The sequence below is a fragment of the Rhamphochromis sp. 'chilingali' genome, assembly GCF_963969265.1.
Source record: "Rhamphochromis sp. 'chilingali' genome assembly, chromosome: 6".
Taxonomy (NCBI): domain Eukaryota; kingdom Metazoa; phylum Chordata; class Actinopteri; order Cichliformes; family Cichlidae; genus Rhamphochromis; species Rhamphochromis sp. 'chilingali'.
In genome coordinates, this window is record NC_137933.1 from 24,923,204 (window position 1) to 24,939,798 (window position 16,595).

Consider the following 16,595-nt stretch of genomic DNA (forward strand, 5'->3'; position numbering starts at 1 on the left):
GATGATTCATATCTTGCACTTGCCTTTACCTTTGTGTTTCTTGTGAATACTGCTGGTTGTACATCAAAACCTTCAGTAGATGAATTTCCCAGTTCAGGAAATGGTGACGCGTGCATACTTCACTCTTTTTCTAAAGCACAATGAATATCAAGACCTTCACATATATATAGCTTTTTAAACATCTTATCTGTGACAGTTAAATCCCAGATACATTTTTGCACACATGTCCCAAGACAGCTGAGGAATTAATTCTTCAACCATCTCTGGGTATATTGTTGTATCATTGTAGGGTCTTTTCCCCACAGTGCAAAGTGCCTTGTAATTTGGTGCTGTATAAATCAAATTGAATTGAACAATGCTAAAGTGGTCCTGTGGTTGGCAATGTTTCCTCACAGCAGGAAGGTCTTGGGTTCGAACTCAACAACTCATCGCATCAAAAACCATGCTATGGCAATGCTGCCTATCTGGACCCACAAAGCTCTTTTAAAAAGTCTGAATTATTTTTACTTGGTGGTTAAATAAAGGTTAATAATTGAAGGTATTTTTTTGCGGTCAGCCATCATCCAATGAACCTTGTTTCATTTCTGAGAATATTTTCATGAATGCGTATCTCAGACATTTTCCCTACAGCACCTGCTGGTTGTAGTTGTGCTCAGGATGAGCTAATTTTTAGCGTGTTATCTGACTTCATCCTGAGGACAGCTTTCAGTGTCTCACAGTAAGTCTTCAGTATTCAGCCAGAACATTCTGGCATTTTTTTTTTTTTTTCTCCTTTCACTTTTTCAGACATTTGTTTTTAATGTGTGACCATGGAGACACTCGAGGAAACAATGTGATTCACAAATGGGGCTAAATACCTAAAGGGGTGTGTGTGTGTGTGTGTGTGTGTGTGTGTACATACACATATATATCTCCATATATCATAACACGATTGCACAGATGGATTGGATTTCTACTGCTCAGATGTATTGGCTTTTCTATAATTGATTATGTTAGTCTGTACAAACTCAGTGCAGCTGGGACTTGGGGTGTTAGAGCAGCTGTGTATGTGTCTTGTCCTGCGCTTCTGACTTTACCTTCACAGCACCATAAAGACACTGCAAGGAGTTAGTCATCTGAGAACAGCATGCATCGACCCGTGAGCTACCAGCCCTGCAGCACTCCTGCAATGACACTGTAAACTTTTTACACGCTCATCCTCTCTATAAAGTTGAGGTTGTGCTGCAGTGGCCGAGATGCTGAGTCCGTCATTTCTGCAGGGACTCAATAAGAAAGGAGCATATAATGAGCTAATATTTCTTTGTTTTTTATTAAGTAATTTAGAAGGCAAACAATAGTTGCCTCTTTTGTTTTATTGCATTGTTATTATAGAGGCTTGCCATAAATTTAAGGTGCGAGAATCAGTATTTTATTTGACTGCATCAGTGTAAATATTATTTATTTTAGTCAATAAAAAAATTGGCATTTACTGTGTAGTCAATGGTTAACAAGAAGTAAAAATGTGACGAGGATTTCAAGTATTGCATTACATTACTGAACAGAATCTGCCAACATCCACCTGCTGTGTTGCCAGCAGGTGGATGTAGGTGTTTGGGTTCATCAGAGGTCCCCAACTAGCCAACAAAAGCCAAGTGGCAGACCCCTGAGAAGGTTAATCATCTGCTAAAGGAGGGCATCCTGACCTTTTTGTTTTGCACATTAACCCATCCAGACACATAATACAAAATGAGCTTAATCATTAAATCATTAGCACTTAAACTTAGGCTCTCTTAACTCTGTGGGTCATTTTCTTTTCTTTCAAGTGTAGATATTGAAACTGCCTATATCAGCCTGTCCTCTGTACAGAAATGTCAATTCTGTATTTAATCCATTTTCTTTTTTTTGTTCAACATTAAATGAGCTAATCAGAGTTCTTCAAAACAGTTTGTGTAGACTGAATGGTCGACTGTGCCAAGAATTATAATCTCTGTTTACAGTATAAACAGAGCTGAGGAATGAGGGCGGTAGCTTGTTGAGAATGGATTGGTTGTTGATAAATAAGGTAGCTTGCTTTTACCTTGTAAGGCTTCATATGTTTAACAGTTTGTTCCAGTTTGTATTATATTAATTTAGACATTTTTTGTTTGTCAAATTACCCACTGCTTAATTTACAGCTCTTCAACAGAAAACAAAAAATGTTAAATTGAAGTTTGAAGCAAGTGTTGTTGTTTTTTTGTTTGTTTGTTTGTTTTTGTTTTTTTGAGTAATTTTCTTTAACTTGTGCAAAATGTTTGCTGTCTGCATTTAGATCCTCATAGGATGGGTTAAAACTGGAGGCAGTTTATGCAAACACAGAGCACATACAAATCTTATACAAAACAGCCTTGTTGTGGCTAGGTTTCAAAACACTGTTCTTCCTGTGGGGCAACAGTGCCATTGAGCCACTGTGGTGATGATTTAGCTTGCGTTCTTATTAAGTAAATGCATAGCATAGTTGCCAAATAAAACTAAAGGTTAATGAGTAACTAGAGACGCCGTGTGCTAGGAAAATAATTAAGGGGGCAAACAATGAGGAGAGAACATGTAATGACTAAATGCGGTTTGGCAGAAACATAGACCAGCTGTGAAAGCCCATTTTCAGGTGTGTGCGGGGAGCTCGGGTTGGTCTGTCTACTCTGTTGTTGTCTTTATTTTATTTCATTTATTTTTTTTTTAAGAAACAGTTTGTTATATCCAGCTGCCACTGTGGCCATCTGTGCCCTGTTCTGCCCATTCACCGCAGCGAGTAATTGGACTTCGGCCTCATTAAATAAACAAGTTGCTGAACTATTTTAGGATGATTACTTGTCCTATGAAAGTCTAATTTTTTTTCAATTTATCTCTGCTCACTGATGCACGAGCAAAATATGGTAATGTCCTACATTGTGATTCTCTTAAACGCAATCCAAATGAAAATGAAGTGTGGGGTGGTTTGATGTGTCCATAGTTGAACCACAATGATGGCTCCCCCTTGAATGGGATTTTCAAAAATCCACAGGCTCGATGTTCACAGCATCCGAAACTGTTTGCTATCGTCTTATTGCAGCCCCAAACCTCTTTCCCAATTTGTCTCCAGACATTGTTTGGCTCTTTGTAAAATGTAATTGTGTCAACAGCCTCTGGAGATGAGATACCAAACCTTTCAATAAGTGCTTTGCCCAAAAGGTAAATTTGGCAGCTGAGGAGGGAGCCAACGTGCAAACAAAGCAGCAGACAGTAATTTTCCACTGTCTGTTACTATGCATATTAATGAGGTTGATGGATTAATGCCTCACTTTAGTAACAGGCCACTAGGTGAGCACTGGTTAAGTCTGTCGTGCTCCAGCGGTGCCCAGCTTATCGCATCAGAAGTTGTGGACCAGATCAGTTTTCCACGTGAGTGTCTTTGCTGTAAATGGCCCTTTCTCTCTCAGTGGAAAGCAGTTAAAACCCCACAGAAACAGTGTGATCCTGAGATAAATTGTTAAACACAAGCTCTTAAGATTTGTTGCTGATTGCCTGATGATGATGATTAAGCTGCAGGGTAGACATTTAACAGGACTGGAATGGATTTCCTTTGGTTAAGTGTGGGTGAGTGTATGTGTGCGCATACATTTGTAACAGTTGAGATGTTTTCAGGGGAATTGACCTTTTTGTCCCTGCTCGAGTATGTGTGTGCATGCAAGGTGTTTTTGTCCAAAAACTAATCACAGGCCAGATTGGCGTTCTTTTGTTTTTCCTTTTTTTGTAGGGAGGTTGGCATAACTTTGCAAATTTCCTAAAAATCTGATGACAAGATGCCTTAAAGTGAAATAATTATGACCTATGGAAATAAAAATTTCAGACACATATATTTAATTAAAAGGTTTCCCAAGTTGGATAACAGTGACTTTTTCTTTTGTTTTGTTTTTAACCTTGTTTATCTTCTTTGACCATCATTGCAATGAGTTTCAATTATTCCATTCAGCCAGTCTTTTCACTGATGTTGGTGTTATTTAAGGTTGCTTAATGAATCCTGCCACTCTTTGCCCATGTCTTTGATCAGTGTCCAGCCTCCCAGGCTCTTATCTTGGCAAACACAATGGACACGCTACCTGCTTTCATTCTTTTATTCAGAAAAGGGTTGGTTGGCTCGGCTAATGCCTTTTGGTTGTCAGTGTTCTCTCCCCTTTTATATCCAGACTTGTTCTTTAATGATTTTTGCACACAGAGACTTGTGGTTTTGGTAGTCCCACCTCTGAGCTAAATATCACTGTAAAGTGTGTCCTCCCTCTCGCTTATTGCCTCCCTATTGTCCTTTGGTTTTTGTGTGCAGGAGCTTTTTGTGTCAGCCAGGCTGAATTGGCCTGTTTACTGTGATTAAATGGGAGCAGAGGAGGTTGGTAGGCTGAGCCGTATCTGTTTTAGAGTTGAGGAGTGTTGCACTACCTTAGCTCAACACCAATCTCTACTGGGACACACAACACACACAAAAAAATGTGTAAGTATGTTTTAGTTAACGGTTCAGAATATAAAGAAGCCGAATGAGAACCAAAAGCAGGACTCCAGCAGAATGAGCAGTTGAACTGAATTTGTTGTACAGTACCATTGCCAGGATGAGCATGAGGAAGGAAACTGCTTAAGGTGGAGCGAGCAGGAAGGAGAGCGTAGCTGGCCCTTGGGCTTATGAGTGGATGTGGAAGAGGGGGCAGGGCTGGCAGGCTTGGTAGCACAAGAAAAAAACTGAACTAGAAGCTGTCCGTTGTATTTGGAACACATTGGCTAACTGCACAATGTGTGAGATAATCGAGTGAAGAGCCGGAATGTATCCAGCCGGAGGTTGATTAGTGGATCAGTGCAAGAGTGTGCAAGTGGCAGCTGGAGAGAAATCACACAAATGCCGAGCGGGAACAAGCAGGGAAACTGAGGAGAAACATAAGGAAGGGGAAAATCAGCTGCTACTCAATACATTTTTTGATTGTTTGATTAGTTGGAACATAAATGGTTTTTTTTTTTTTTCCTCCAAAACTCATTGGTAATTTTTGCTCTAACTGATGAGTACATTTGCTTTAATAATTGATCAGAAAGTCAAAACACCAGTAGAGAACTAGTACAAAAGCAAGCTAAACCTCCCCCTTGAGTCAGTTTCTTTTTATTGAAAGATGATTTAAATTGGTAATGGACTATAAAATTGGATTCAGTGTCAATTAATTTATTTTTGGGATGTGTAGATTCTCACCATTAATTCATTTAGTTAGTTTATTTAGTCATCACTCATTAGACTGTATCAACAGTCCATGTAGCGCGCAGTGACTAACGGGCTCAGGCAGACACATTGATTATATATGGTTGTTCTCCACTCCTAATTAAGGCTACCCATCAACATTTTTAACACTCAAAACTGGCTTTGGAAATCCTTCTTTGAAAACAAAAAGTCAAACTAAACTTTAAAAAAAAAAAAAAAAAGCTTAATTACAGGCACCGCCTCATTACCACCACCCGAGAACATTTTACTTTCATTACTAAATATAGCCCTTTTTAAAAAATGTTTAATTGCATTGTTTCTATAACATACTGAATCATTTCATAATGCGGGGCTTTGAAAACAAGGATCAGTGTGATAATGGGTTATTATAGTGTTTTTTTTTTTTTTTTTTCTTCTTTTCTTTCTTTTTTTTTTTTTAAAATATATACCTTTTTTAAAAAAATAAAGTAAAACAAAGCCACCATGTTTCTTTCCCTCTGAAACTGCTCTGCTGTGATGTGAAGTGTTTTTCATTTGCTTAGACAACTTGTTCTCCCAAGTGTGCTGCTGCTCAATATTAATAACCTAGGTTCATACTGTATTAATGGACTGATTACAGAGGAATATGGGTCACGTATAGGATTTCCCAATGAGTAATGTGTAAGTCAAGTTTGTGGTACCATGAGTGGGGTGCGGTAGGTTTACACAAACAATGCGAGTACATCGTGTCATGCATTGCTGGCAGCCCATTAGCCTAATTAGGTGCTGCAAAATGTGGAGAGAAATGGTTGCAAAGATGGGAGAGATAAGCCAGGCCAAAATGGGTTTATAGATGGACTGTAGTAAATAGAAACATTTTTTTTTTTTGTTTGTTTTTTTTTTTTTTAAATCATCTGTTATGTTGCATTTTTCTTTAAGAATTTTATGTAACCACGTGTACTCTTTATATGAGCATATGTTTATATTTATGAAATATTTCTATAACTGGTCTGAAGGTCATACCAATACCTGTGTATTTTATAAATTAACTGCCAGCTGCGTGTTGCCTGACTTTGCACTGGCTCTGTACACACAGTTGTGATCTTCCTGAAAATATTGATTTATTGGTCGAGAATATGAAAGGATAGAGACTACAGTGATTTCATACTTTATTGAACCTATTATCATATGAAGAGCTGTTATCAGACTACAGAGAGACTTAAATGGCTCTGATGTGATAATGGATCATATCTCCTCATCTCTGCAGGTATTTGGCGATTATTATCACTTTCGGCATCGCACAGTGGTGAAGAGATCACTGTCGGATCACAGGGGGACGCACGTCCGTCTACTAAACGATCCCAAGGTAAGACATTTGTTTTTGGTGCTAAAGTCATGCATGCAAAGGAAGTCTGTTGGTTTCTAATGTAATGGTGACTGACTAGGTGTGAAGTGTTGAAACTGCTGCTTTATGCTAGAGCGCTCTTTGTGTGATGGATTTTTGCAGTGTTGGGGTTTATTTTTTGGCATTTTGGAAGAACTTTGTAGTGAATCGGGCTTTAGAATTGTGTTTGACCTAGTAAACCGCACTCTCTGGGCTCCTTTTAAAGCTTATAAATCCTACTTTGGATGTAGTTTTTTTTTAAAATTTATTTATTTATTTTCAAATATAAAGCCATCTCTTAAAATCATTTGCTGTGGGTTGTCATCTAAAATGTCAGAAATGGGGGAACATAAACTCTTGCTAAGTTCATAAGAACATAAACAGATAAACAAATGCTTTTAAGACAAACACAAATATTACACTAGTTTTATTTCCATACACAAACCTAAATAATGGCACTGGTGCTTTTGTTTGTTTGTTTTTTAATAAGATTAGTGCCTTGTGTGGGCTCACCAACCATTTTGTTAGGTACATCTCTTCAACTGCTTGTTCATACAAATACCTAATCAGAAAGTCCAATGGCAACAACTCGGTGCATTTAGTCATGTCGGTACGATCAAGACAAAGGTTAAACTGAGCGTCATAATGAGGGAGAAAATTCATTTAAGTGACTTTTGGATCATTGTTGGTGTCAGTCAGGCCAGTCTGACTATTTCAGAAAGGCTGGGATTTTCCCACACAACCGAAAGAGAATCACATCTGCTGGCGTGAACAAACTGTGCTTTGGTGTCAATTTCGGTTGGTTTTGCACATTGATTTTGTCTAACCTCAGAAACGTTTCCAGCAACCTTGTTGAAACGATGCTATGAAGAATTAAAGCAGTTCCGTAGGCAAACCACTGTGTACCAAATAAAGTAGCTGTTCAGTGTACATGGGCTGGGATAATGGGGAAGAAACGTGTTTAACATATTGAACAATTAGGTTGATAAAACGGATGACAACCCCATTATGTTGTGCAGGCAGATTTTCTTGCATTTTATTACCATATGTTCAATATTAAAGTCATTCTGTTTTTATTGTTTGGCATTGTAATAATAATCTAACTTAAAAAAATGTAAGATCTTTATTCTGGTTCTGGTTTGTCAGTCCAAACAATTTCCTCTCCTCCCCCCCCCCCCCCCCCCCCCCCCTTTTTTTTTTTTTCCTCCCTCATTTACTCAAGGGCTTGGAAGGTGAACATGCACTTCTCTATCGACCTGATTCTTCCTCCTCCTTAACTGATGTAATTTGTAAATTCACATGTCTGTGTTTTCTTGCTTTTTTTGTAGGAGTTTGAGGTTAGTGTGAAAATGAGTCAGTGTCCTACCCCCCACTGGAAGGGACAAAGGGAAGGGTGTGAAATTAGCATTCATGGCTGTGGGAAAGCAAGTGAGAAAGAGAATGTTTGAAGGATTGTTTTTAATGCTTCTAAATAAAAGAAAATCGTTCATTTTGAAAATAGACACTTAAAACTAGAGATGGACCAATCCGATATTACGTATCAGTCCGATACTGACCTAAATTACTGGATCGGATATCGGAGAGAAATAAAAAATGTAATCTGATCCGAAGTATCACAAAATCACCTCACAAAACACGTTACTTGGCGTATCCCAGATCGGTGCATCGGAGCAGTAAGTGTCACGTGATAGAGCGGCTGTTGGCGGTCTGTTGGAGCATTTGGAGCCTCGCTACATGCTTCCTAACCGCGGCAATTCATCTTGGCGAAAACTGTCCCAGAGAAGTAAAGCAAGTGTGTAAGTTCATCCCTGAATGTTTGCATAGTATTTCCACGTTAAGCTTAACAACTGATATATTGAGCCACAGCTAGACTGGCCATTGGAGTTCCATATTGAGGTGAAAAGGAAGCGATTTGTCCCGTACTTCAGCTAGAATTAAGACACAAAGCTGGAGTTATTCTGTCTTTGCTGTGCAGTTGCATCTACTTCTCTCATTCACTCCTCCTTCCTCTCCTGTTATTACTTCAAACATGAAACTGATCAATGATCAGCTGATCGGCTCTTCTGCCGTAAGTCCCGTCTCTTGTTTGTTTATCACAAACAAGAGACGTTTATCACCCATTTTATCACCCATTTTGCACCAGAAAGAGTAGAACAGCGTATAAACAACAGCAGCATGTTTAAGCTTGATAAGCTGTTAGAATGTATTTAATATTACTTTCTAGTATCAGCTGATGTTTGCTGGAGCCACAGCTGTAAAAGCTGCTGGTCATGACATCGGTTTGGATATGAGAGGGAAACATGAAGATGAAACCAGGAGATGTCCTTACTGAATCATCAGAGCTGAACAGGTGATGGAGAAACAGGTTTACCTTTTAGGTGACATGAATGAGTTGAAGGGAAGTTATGAACTGTTTCTGAGAGACAAATAACAGCAGGATCCTTTTCTACATAGCTGACGGCTGGTAACTGTGCAGGGGCGGGTCTAGCAAAGTTTTGTCGGGGGCCAGTTTGGGCATTAACAGAGAAAGGGGGGCACAAATAAATATTTTTCTTTATGTCATTTAAAAACTTAATAAATAAATAATTATCTGAATCTTACAACAAAAGTGGCCAACTGATTAAATGTATAGAAATCCATTATTGTATATAGTAACTAATAAGTCTAATATACACCCTAGTAAGCTATAGTACTTTTTCCTGAGATGTTGAATCTATTTAAATATTGTAGAAAAATAATTGATTTCTGTGCATTTGTTTTACACTTGCATTAAATTAAAGTTGATTACATCCATTGTTAGCCCTGCGACAAACTGGCGACCTGTCCAGGGTGTACCCCGCCTCTCGCCCTATGACAGCTGGGATAGGCTCCAGCGACCCTGAAAAGGATAAGCGGAAGCGAATGGATGGATGGATACATCCATTAAGGGCGGGGGTGGTTCCCTAATATTTTTGCTGGGAGTTGGCAACCCTATTAGTTAGGTTGCTTAATATTTCCACTAAGTACTCTTTAAAATACCAGAATAGGGAGGACGGTGTAGGTTTAAATTTATTAGATTGATCAGTGTTGCTGAACTATAAAATGTTTTGGGTAGTGTATTTTTTGCATACAGGTATAACAGAATAGCTTCAATCTCTTGTTTTTTTTTAAAACTCGAGTATGAACTTATACAAAATGCAGCAAGATATTTATAAAAAACTGTTTTATTGATTACTAAATGCGCTATATCGGATTCATATCGATATCTGCAGATATCCAAATTTATGATATCGGTATCGGACATTAAAAAGTGGTATCGTGCCATCTCTACTTAAAACCAAATCAATATAAAAAAAATAAATAAATACAAAAACTCGTCAAACATGGCAGCTTTGTAGTAAACTTTCTTTTTGTCTGTATCTGCTAACTACTAAAGTTGCTAAATTACTGACCCCATAAGCATAAATGCAAACATCAACTAGTGTACCAATCAATTTGGATTATAGATATATGACATGCCTCAACTTCACATGTAGCTAAAGCAGCAGGTTATTGTGCGACATGCTGGGGTGACCATCCGAAGCCAGTTTCAGTGTCTGGCCTGAGGGGTGCATAAAAAGGGAGCCGGAACTGAACCACCAACCCTGTAATTAATGAGCGACCCATTTTACCTCCTGAGATAATCCTTTGATCCATTAATTAAGCAATTATTACAGCTCTCAGCTCAGTGGGTTTCCTATAGTATTTTATGTTAATTTTTTTGCCCCGTTGTTGTGTAATCTTTGAAGGAGCTGGAAATGACCTTCTGTTTTTGTGACAGGAGAGTTTAGGGTGACTTTCAGACCGAATCACATGCAGGAATCAAGAGTTGAATCATAACTTCCAGCTGATTGCAGTGGATTCTAAATTATGCAGAAAAGGAAAAAAACTATAATATTATATAGAATATAATATTATACTTGCATATATTTTATTCTATTCATTTAAACGCTGATGGGTTTTTGTTTGTTTGTTTGTTTTTTTTCTCCCTGACACTGGATCACAGTGATCTGTGTGCACTGGGTTTCACTGAAAAAAACTGACTAAAAAAACATGATACATAACTGTGAATAATACTACTTTTATAATCTGGCTCCAGCTTCTCAACACTGTTCCTGTCCTCGTAAGTTGTATGAAAGCAAAGAGGAGCTTTTTTTTACAAGTCTCTGGAAACGATATAAATGTATTTGCATTTAAATTGTGTCCTGTCTATTCTGTAAACCTCAAAATTTAATGCCCGTTACCGTAATCTCGACAGGTGCATCTGCAGAATCATTATGTGCATCAAAACTACTCCTGCCTCGGAAGAAATGAAATGAAATCTGCCTTGAAGTATCTCTGGCCACACACTGCATCTCTGCAGTACAGGTGCACACTGGGAGTAGAACAACTTCTGCTGGGTTTGTTTGCGTACATGTTAGAAGTGGTCCACCTCCCTCTTTGGGATTTCCTTTAACGCTGGTGTTCCATTTCCTGTTTTTGAATCCTTTTTTCCCCCACAGCAACTCAGAGAAAGTGGAGCCTTACAGTTTCATGTCCTCCAGTCTAGTTCACGATGGTCAGATTAGTATTCATGAGTTTATTTTATCAGTAGAGCTTTGCACAATTATCATTAACTTGCAAACGTATTAGTATTGCTACACATTTTAAACTTTCCTGTAATGAATAGTTTGATTAGAGCTTGAAAACCGGCAGGTCAGACTTGCATTTGCATCAGCCCAAGTGTTTTTCCATAAAATATTGCAGAAATGCTTCAAATAAAAGGAATTTTAAATCTTAGCAAGGCCCTCTGCAGCTTTTAAACTGATTGAGATGAAGCCTGAACAAAAGGCTCAGTAAACTCTCTTTGAAGAGCATCTAATTACTTACAAAAGCACCTGGACCTATGCCAGATCTCATAGAATGACGACGGAGCTGAGAGCACTGTTAATAGGGTCTGTTCAAGATTTAAAGCTTGGGTCTATCTACTACCTCCACGACTTCAGCTTTCCCGTTTTATGCCGTCTGTGCTTTTCCTTTTGGTTTGTTTGGGAAGTTTACTTCTATTCAACAAAATAATGAAATGAAGAAAAAGAAGATGCGCGCATACACAGTAGGGCTGCCACAAACGATTATTTTGATAGTCGACTAGTCACCGATTATTTTTGCGATTAGTCGACTAATCAGATCATCATCCATTAGACGTAAAACTACAGCTTATTGCACCAGCAGCATCTGCTCTTATATAACTATCATTAGCTTACAGCTTTAAGTGTTTAAGGTCTGTGCTAACTAAAAATAAAGACAAGATGATAGTTTATTAAATTTTAATGAAATTTGCAGATTGTTTCGGTGAAGTTTAATAAACTCCTTGCTATCTAAAATATAACAGGACACTGGAGTAAATTCTGGAGCATCTCACACTTCTGGTAATCAGCTGTCTGCTTGACGTTTATTCAGCTGTGTAAAAACTATAACTTTAATCTCAGACAAACTGATTTACTCAGGAACAAATAAAATACTAAAAAAAAAAAGCCAAACAATAACATTTTAAGTTATCTAAGTGACTCATATATATTTAACCTGAGTAGCGAAAGACGGCGGTGGGTTTGAAAACGATTTGCGGGGAGTCCGGTGTTCTCACGGCGCTAGTGAGCCTAGCCCCCGGCTCGCTAACGAGCTAGTGGGTAACAGATGTCTCCGAAAACGTCGGAGCGCTTTTGAAAATATGTGGTGTCCTGATAAACTGAGCAGATATTTGAGGTTTACACAGCTACATTCTCGCCTGAAAATATGTTAAACGTTTATTTTGTGACCCAGAAAGAATAATAAGAGTAACATTAAAACTAACTAGCTGCCGCCATTGTTGGAAACTGCGCTGGGTCGCGCTATGAATTCTGGGACACAGCTGCTTCTGCTTCTTCTTCTTCTTCTTCTTCGGGGTTTAACGGTAGCTGACATCCTTGTACATGCAATGCTGCCATCTTCTGTTTCAGTCCGTTATTACACTCTTAAATCCTGCCACTTATTCCTGCGTCTTTTGTGATCGTACAAAGTTTCAAACGACGCGTCGACTATTAAATCAGTCGTCGACGATTTTGATAGTCGACGTAATCGTGACTAGTCGACAAATCGTGGCAGCCCTAATACACAGAGCACTGTAAGCTGGATTTGCTGTAATAGGTTTGGCTGGTTGAGGCTTTTTATGTCAAGAATAATAAAAGCTCTGTAAACATAAATGACATTGTGACTGAGGTGTGATACGAATGGCACTCTACTGTATTCCTTTACAGGAATGATTCCTCATTTGAGGCTCCAACTTGGTCCCTGTGGGAGGATGCTGTGTTTGTATAATGAAGGGCAAAGCAGTGGTTGGGTAAGATGGGAAGGGTGGGGAGCCTATGTGTTGCAGAGATAGGACTCTCCACCTAAACATGAGCCAAGGCAGTCTGTTTGTAAACATTAGTTGTGTGTTGGCCGGTCTGGGCGTATGAGATAGACAGTTTTTAATTTTCAAAGCCTGCTTTTAATAAAAGTGCCCATTTGACAACTTCATAGATACTTTGTGTTCTGTCACAGACTATTGAAGGTTTTCAAAAGACTCTTTTTAAAAGGTAGAAAGTGGAAATGCTTGCTACACTCCAGGAAAAAGTAGGAATCTGTTCAAGTTTGGTTTTGAAAAAGTATATAACTTACACCATTTCTGTTCACTGTTTACTTAAGTATGGAGATGCTCAATTTATAGAAAAGACATGCTATTAAAAATGATTGGTAAATAATGTAAGGTGTCAGCGGGGAGGTGCATTTCTAAAACTCTGCATCCTCATTGCGTGCATAGTTTATGGACACGCCTGGGCCACTAATCTCTGCTGTCAGTTCCTTGTGACTAGAACTAAAGTACTCCTCTCTAATACATTAATTAGTGGAAAATTATGTCTTTGTTCAGTTTGATGGACATTTCCAAGAACTGTGTGTGACATTAAGATGACTGACTGCACAAATTAGCTGGAAATAACTGGTGTCACTGAGATGCCTGAAGCTGAAAGGAGCAGGAACTGTAACGACTGCAGGGAAGCTATTCTGCATGTTTGCTGGAAGTCGAGTGTGTATGACTTGGCAGTCATCTATTATGACTAACATAGGAAAGATTAACCCTGTGTTTTAACCAAACTTAACAGCTAATGGGACAAGTACTGATTTCTAAACTGCAGTGGCTGCTGTTTGTATCAAACATAGTGTTTTCTTTTAGTCATGCAAAGATGAAAAAGACCCTAAAAGGATCATTAATTTTATATTGGTTTTAATGAATAGAGTGTGATAAAGGTGGCATGCCTTCTCTGGCATGCCAGATATTGCTTTTGCATGGTTTTGTGTATGTGAATAGCTTTCAAGGGCACCAAAGGCATACACTTGAACTATGACTTGCATTAATTGATGAGATTAGATCTAGTAGTATACACTCCACACACCATGTTTATAGTGAAAATCCTCTGTTGCAAATTTTAGAATTTCCTGTGTTGCATCAGACTTTGCAAACATTTTCTGTCTTCCAAGAATCTTGATCTGTTTGAAGAGAATCATTGTGGAAATGTTGCACAACAACCACCGACCCTGCATAGGTGTGAAACCAAGATTAAGGTGTGATAAAAACATTGCAGAAAACGAAGAAGGGAAAGTCACATAGAACCACGTGATGACGCAGGAGAAAATGTCATTTTTTTTTTTTTATGACTGAAAATTACAAATTGGTCACGATGTACAACTGACTGTAGACATCCTTTTTTGTCAGTTGTGCCCTTTTCCTTAGGAAGCCAATATTAGAGTGACTGAGAGATGTTGCATATCATCAGCTGGCTTTATTTCTCTAAACTGTACTGTTATCTGCCCTTTTTGGAGTAATTAGGGTACTTGTTAAATCTCCTGCCTAGAGATGAGCAGTTTATTTGCTTCTAGACATCTTTTTTTTTTTTTTTTTTTTTTAAGGCTTCAAACCAACCCAACACTAGACTAACACAAAAAACAAAAGCAAGACAGTTCTCTAACCTAAGGTCAAAAACGGTATAAAACCAAATATCTACTAACTGCTACTAAGTCAAATTACAAGCATTAGCCAATAGCTCATATCAATAGGCAACTTCTAGTACTTCTTCTCTCTCAGGGCAAAACTAAATGTTGGCTCTTTGTTGTGAGAGAGAGAAGAGATGGTTGTCAGGTGGACTTTACAAAGCTGCTAACTCTACATAGCTTGGATTGAGGAGAGATCAGCATCAAGTGTTAGCAAATAGCACACATGATACAGGCAGGGATGGCTCCTGAATTTTTACATAGGGGTGGCCAAATGGGGGCCACTAAAAAGTACAGTTTGTTTGTTTTGTTTTGGGTTTTTTTCTATGTCTAAGTTCTTTGGATGCATCTGGGCAACTCAAGGTTCAGTATCTTGCCTGAGGATACTTTAACATTCAGAACTACCAACCCTCCAGTTTGCAGACAATCCCCTCGACCCCCTGAGCCACAGCTGCCCTGGACATAACCTGCTGTGTGAGTCTTGCAAAATGAATGGTTCGTTTGATTGGCTTCTTTTTTTTAGATTTGATAGAATTTGATTCAGTGCTGAGAAGCAATATTTAATATACTTTATTATGTTGTCTCTGTGTAGAACATGACATTTGCTGTTAAGATATAAATAACAGTCTTGGAGAGAGAGAATCATGGTAACCTTTTAGTCTGAGATGTTGCACCACCTTGATCTCACTTCAAGAGAATTGAAAATGGAAAGGAAGTAAGCGTAGACATTTATTTTTCTGTGTATGGTAACACTTTTTTTTTTTTTTTTTTTTTTGGTAATAAATATGCGTGCTTATTTTCAGTCTGGTGTAAACTGCCACAGTAACACTTCACCCCCGTTGACCCCGGATGAATCTGGATGTTAACATTTCCGCTTGAATAGATTGACCTCACGTACATACCTTAAGCGAAATACCTCCCTTTTGTCACTTTTTGAACTGGCATTGCTTCAGTGTAGCTGTTGAAGTGACCTTCATTTACTTCTTGCTTCTCTCAGCCTTGTGTCTCTAGTGATCTGTAGAGGCGGGGAGAGGGGTGTGCTGCGATTTAGTCGTCCTTCAAATCAGGTGCTCGTCCTTGCAGCAGGCACTTCTCTGTCTTCCTCCTCTGACACATTTTTTCCCCCTCTCCTGTTCCCGTGTAACCAGCCGTTTTGCAGTACAGCAAGAACAATTCTGCAGAGGGTGTAAAAAGGCAGGCTTATATTCACTGTATTCTGCTTCTGTCAACAATTCCTGATAGAGCTCCCATGTTTTGAAAACCCAGTGCAGACTTGGTTACTGTTCTGTTTGGCGTTGGCTCAAAATCTGCCTCCGTTTGTCTGAGACAGAAATTTTTAATTAGTCCTGAGCTGCTCTGGAATTCAGTGAGTCTCATTAGTGAGGAGTCCATAGTGCTCCTGTGCCTCTAATCTCACCATGTCTGCTGTTGTCCTGCTGAGGACTTTCTATTAATTTATGTGACATGGTGACACTCGTGGCCAGTTCATTTAAATTTCTTGTACTGTTTTCTGAGTGTGGTTAAAATGTTTTTTATTTTATTTTTCAAGAATCACCATTGTTAAACTCCTAATGTGTCCTTTCTCTGTTTAGGTGACCTGGGCAGAGCAACAGGTGGTAAAACAGAGGAAAAAGAGGGATGTTTTTGAAGAGCCTTTAGATCCCAAGTTCAGAGACCAGTGGTACCTGGTAAGTATAAACAAGAGGCCATGGGTTTTTTCCTTTTCTTTTTCTGTCTGTCTTTGAAAAATAATAAATAAATAATAAATAAGAATTCTGTGCTGCAGCCTAGTAGAGTTTTTTATCTGTCTAAAGTCAATATAGGTAATTACATTTAGAGCTGTGATATTTCCTCAGGGTCTGAAAATAAACCTGTATGAATCCAATATACTTTTTGTGTGTGTTTTCGGGGAGGGTGCTGTTTGTCTGGCTTGTTTGTAGAACAAGACAC

At 38.6% G+C, this 16,595-nt stretch overlaps 1 protein-coding gene across 4 annotated transcripts in view; it reads left to right on the plus strand.

Moving 5' to 3' along the window:
• furina (furin (paired basic amino acid cleaving enzyme) a) overlaps positions 1-16,595 on the plus strand; it is an 86,899-nt gene that overhangs the window by 36,241 nt on the left and 34,063 nt on the right. For all 4 annotated transcript variants that reach the window (XM_080884266.1, XM_080884268.1, XM_080884267.1 and 1 more), the window contains exons 3-4: positions 6,468-6,566; positions 16,238-16,333. In XM_080884266.1, the coding sequence (XP_080740392.1) occupies positions 6,468-6,566; positions 16,238-16,333 (195 nt within the window). The remainder of the gene's footprint in view (positions 1-6,467; positions 6,567-16,237; positions 16,334-16,595) is intronic.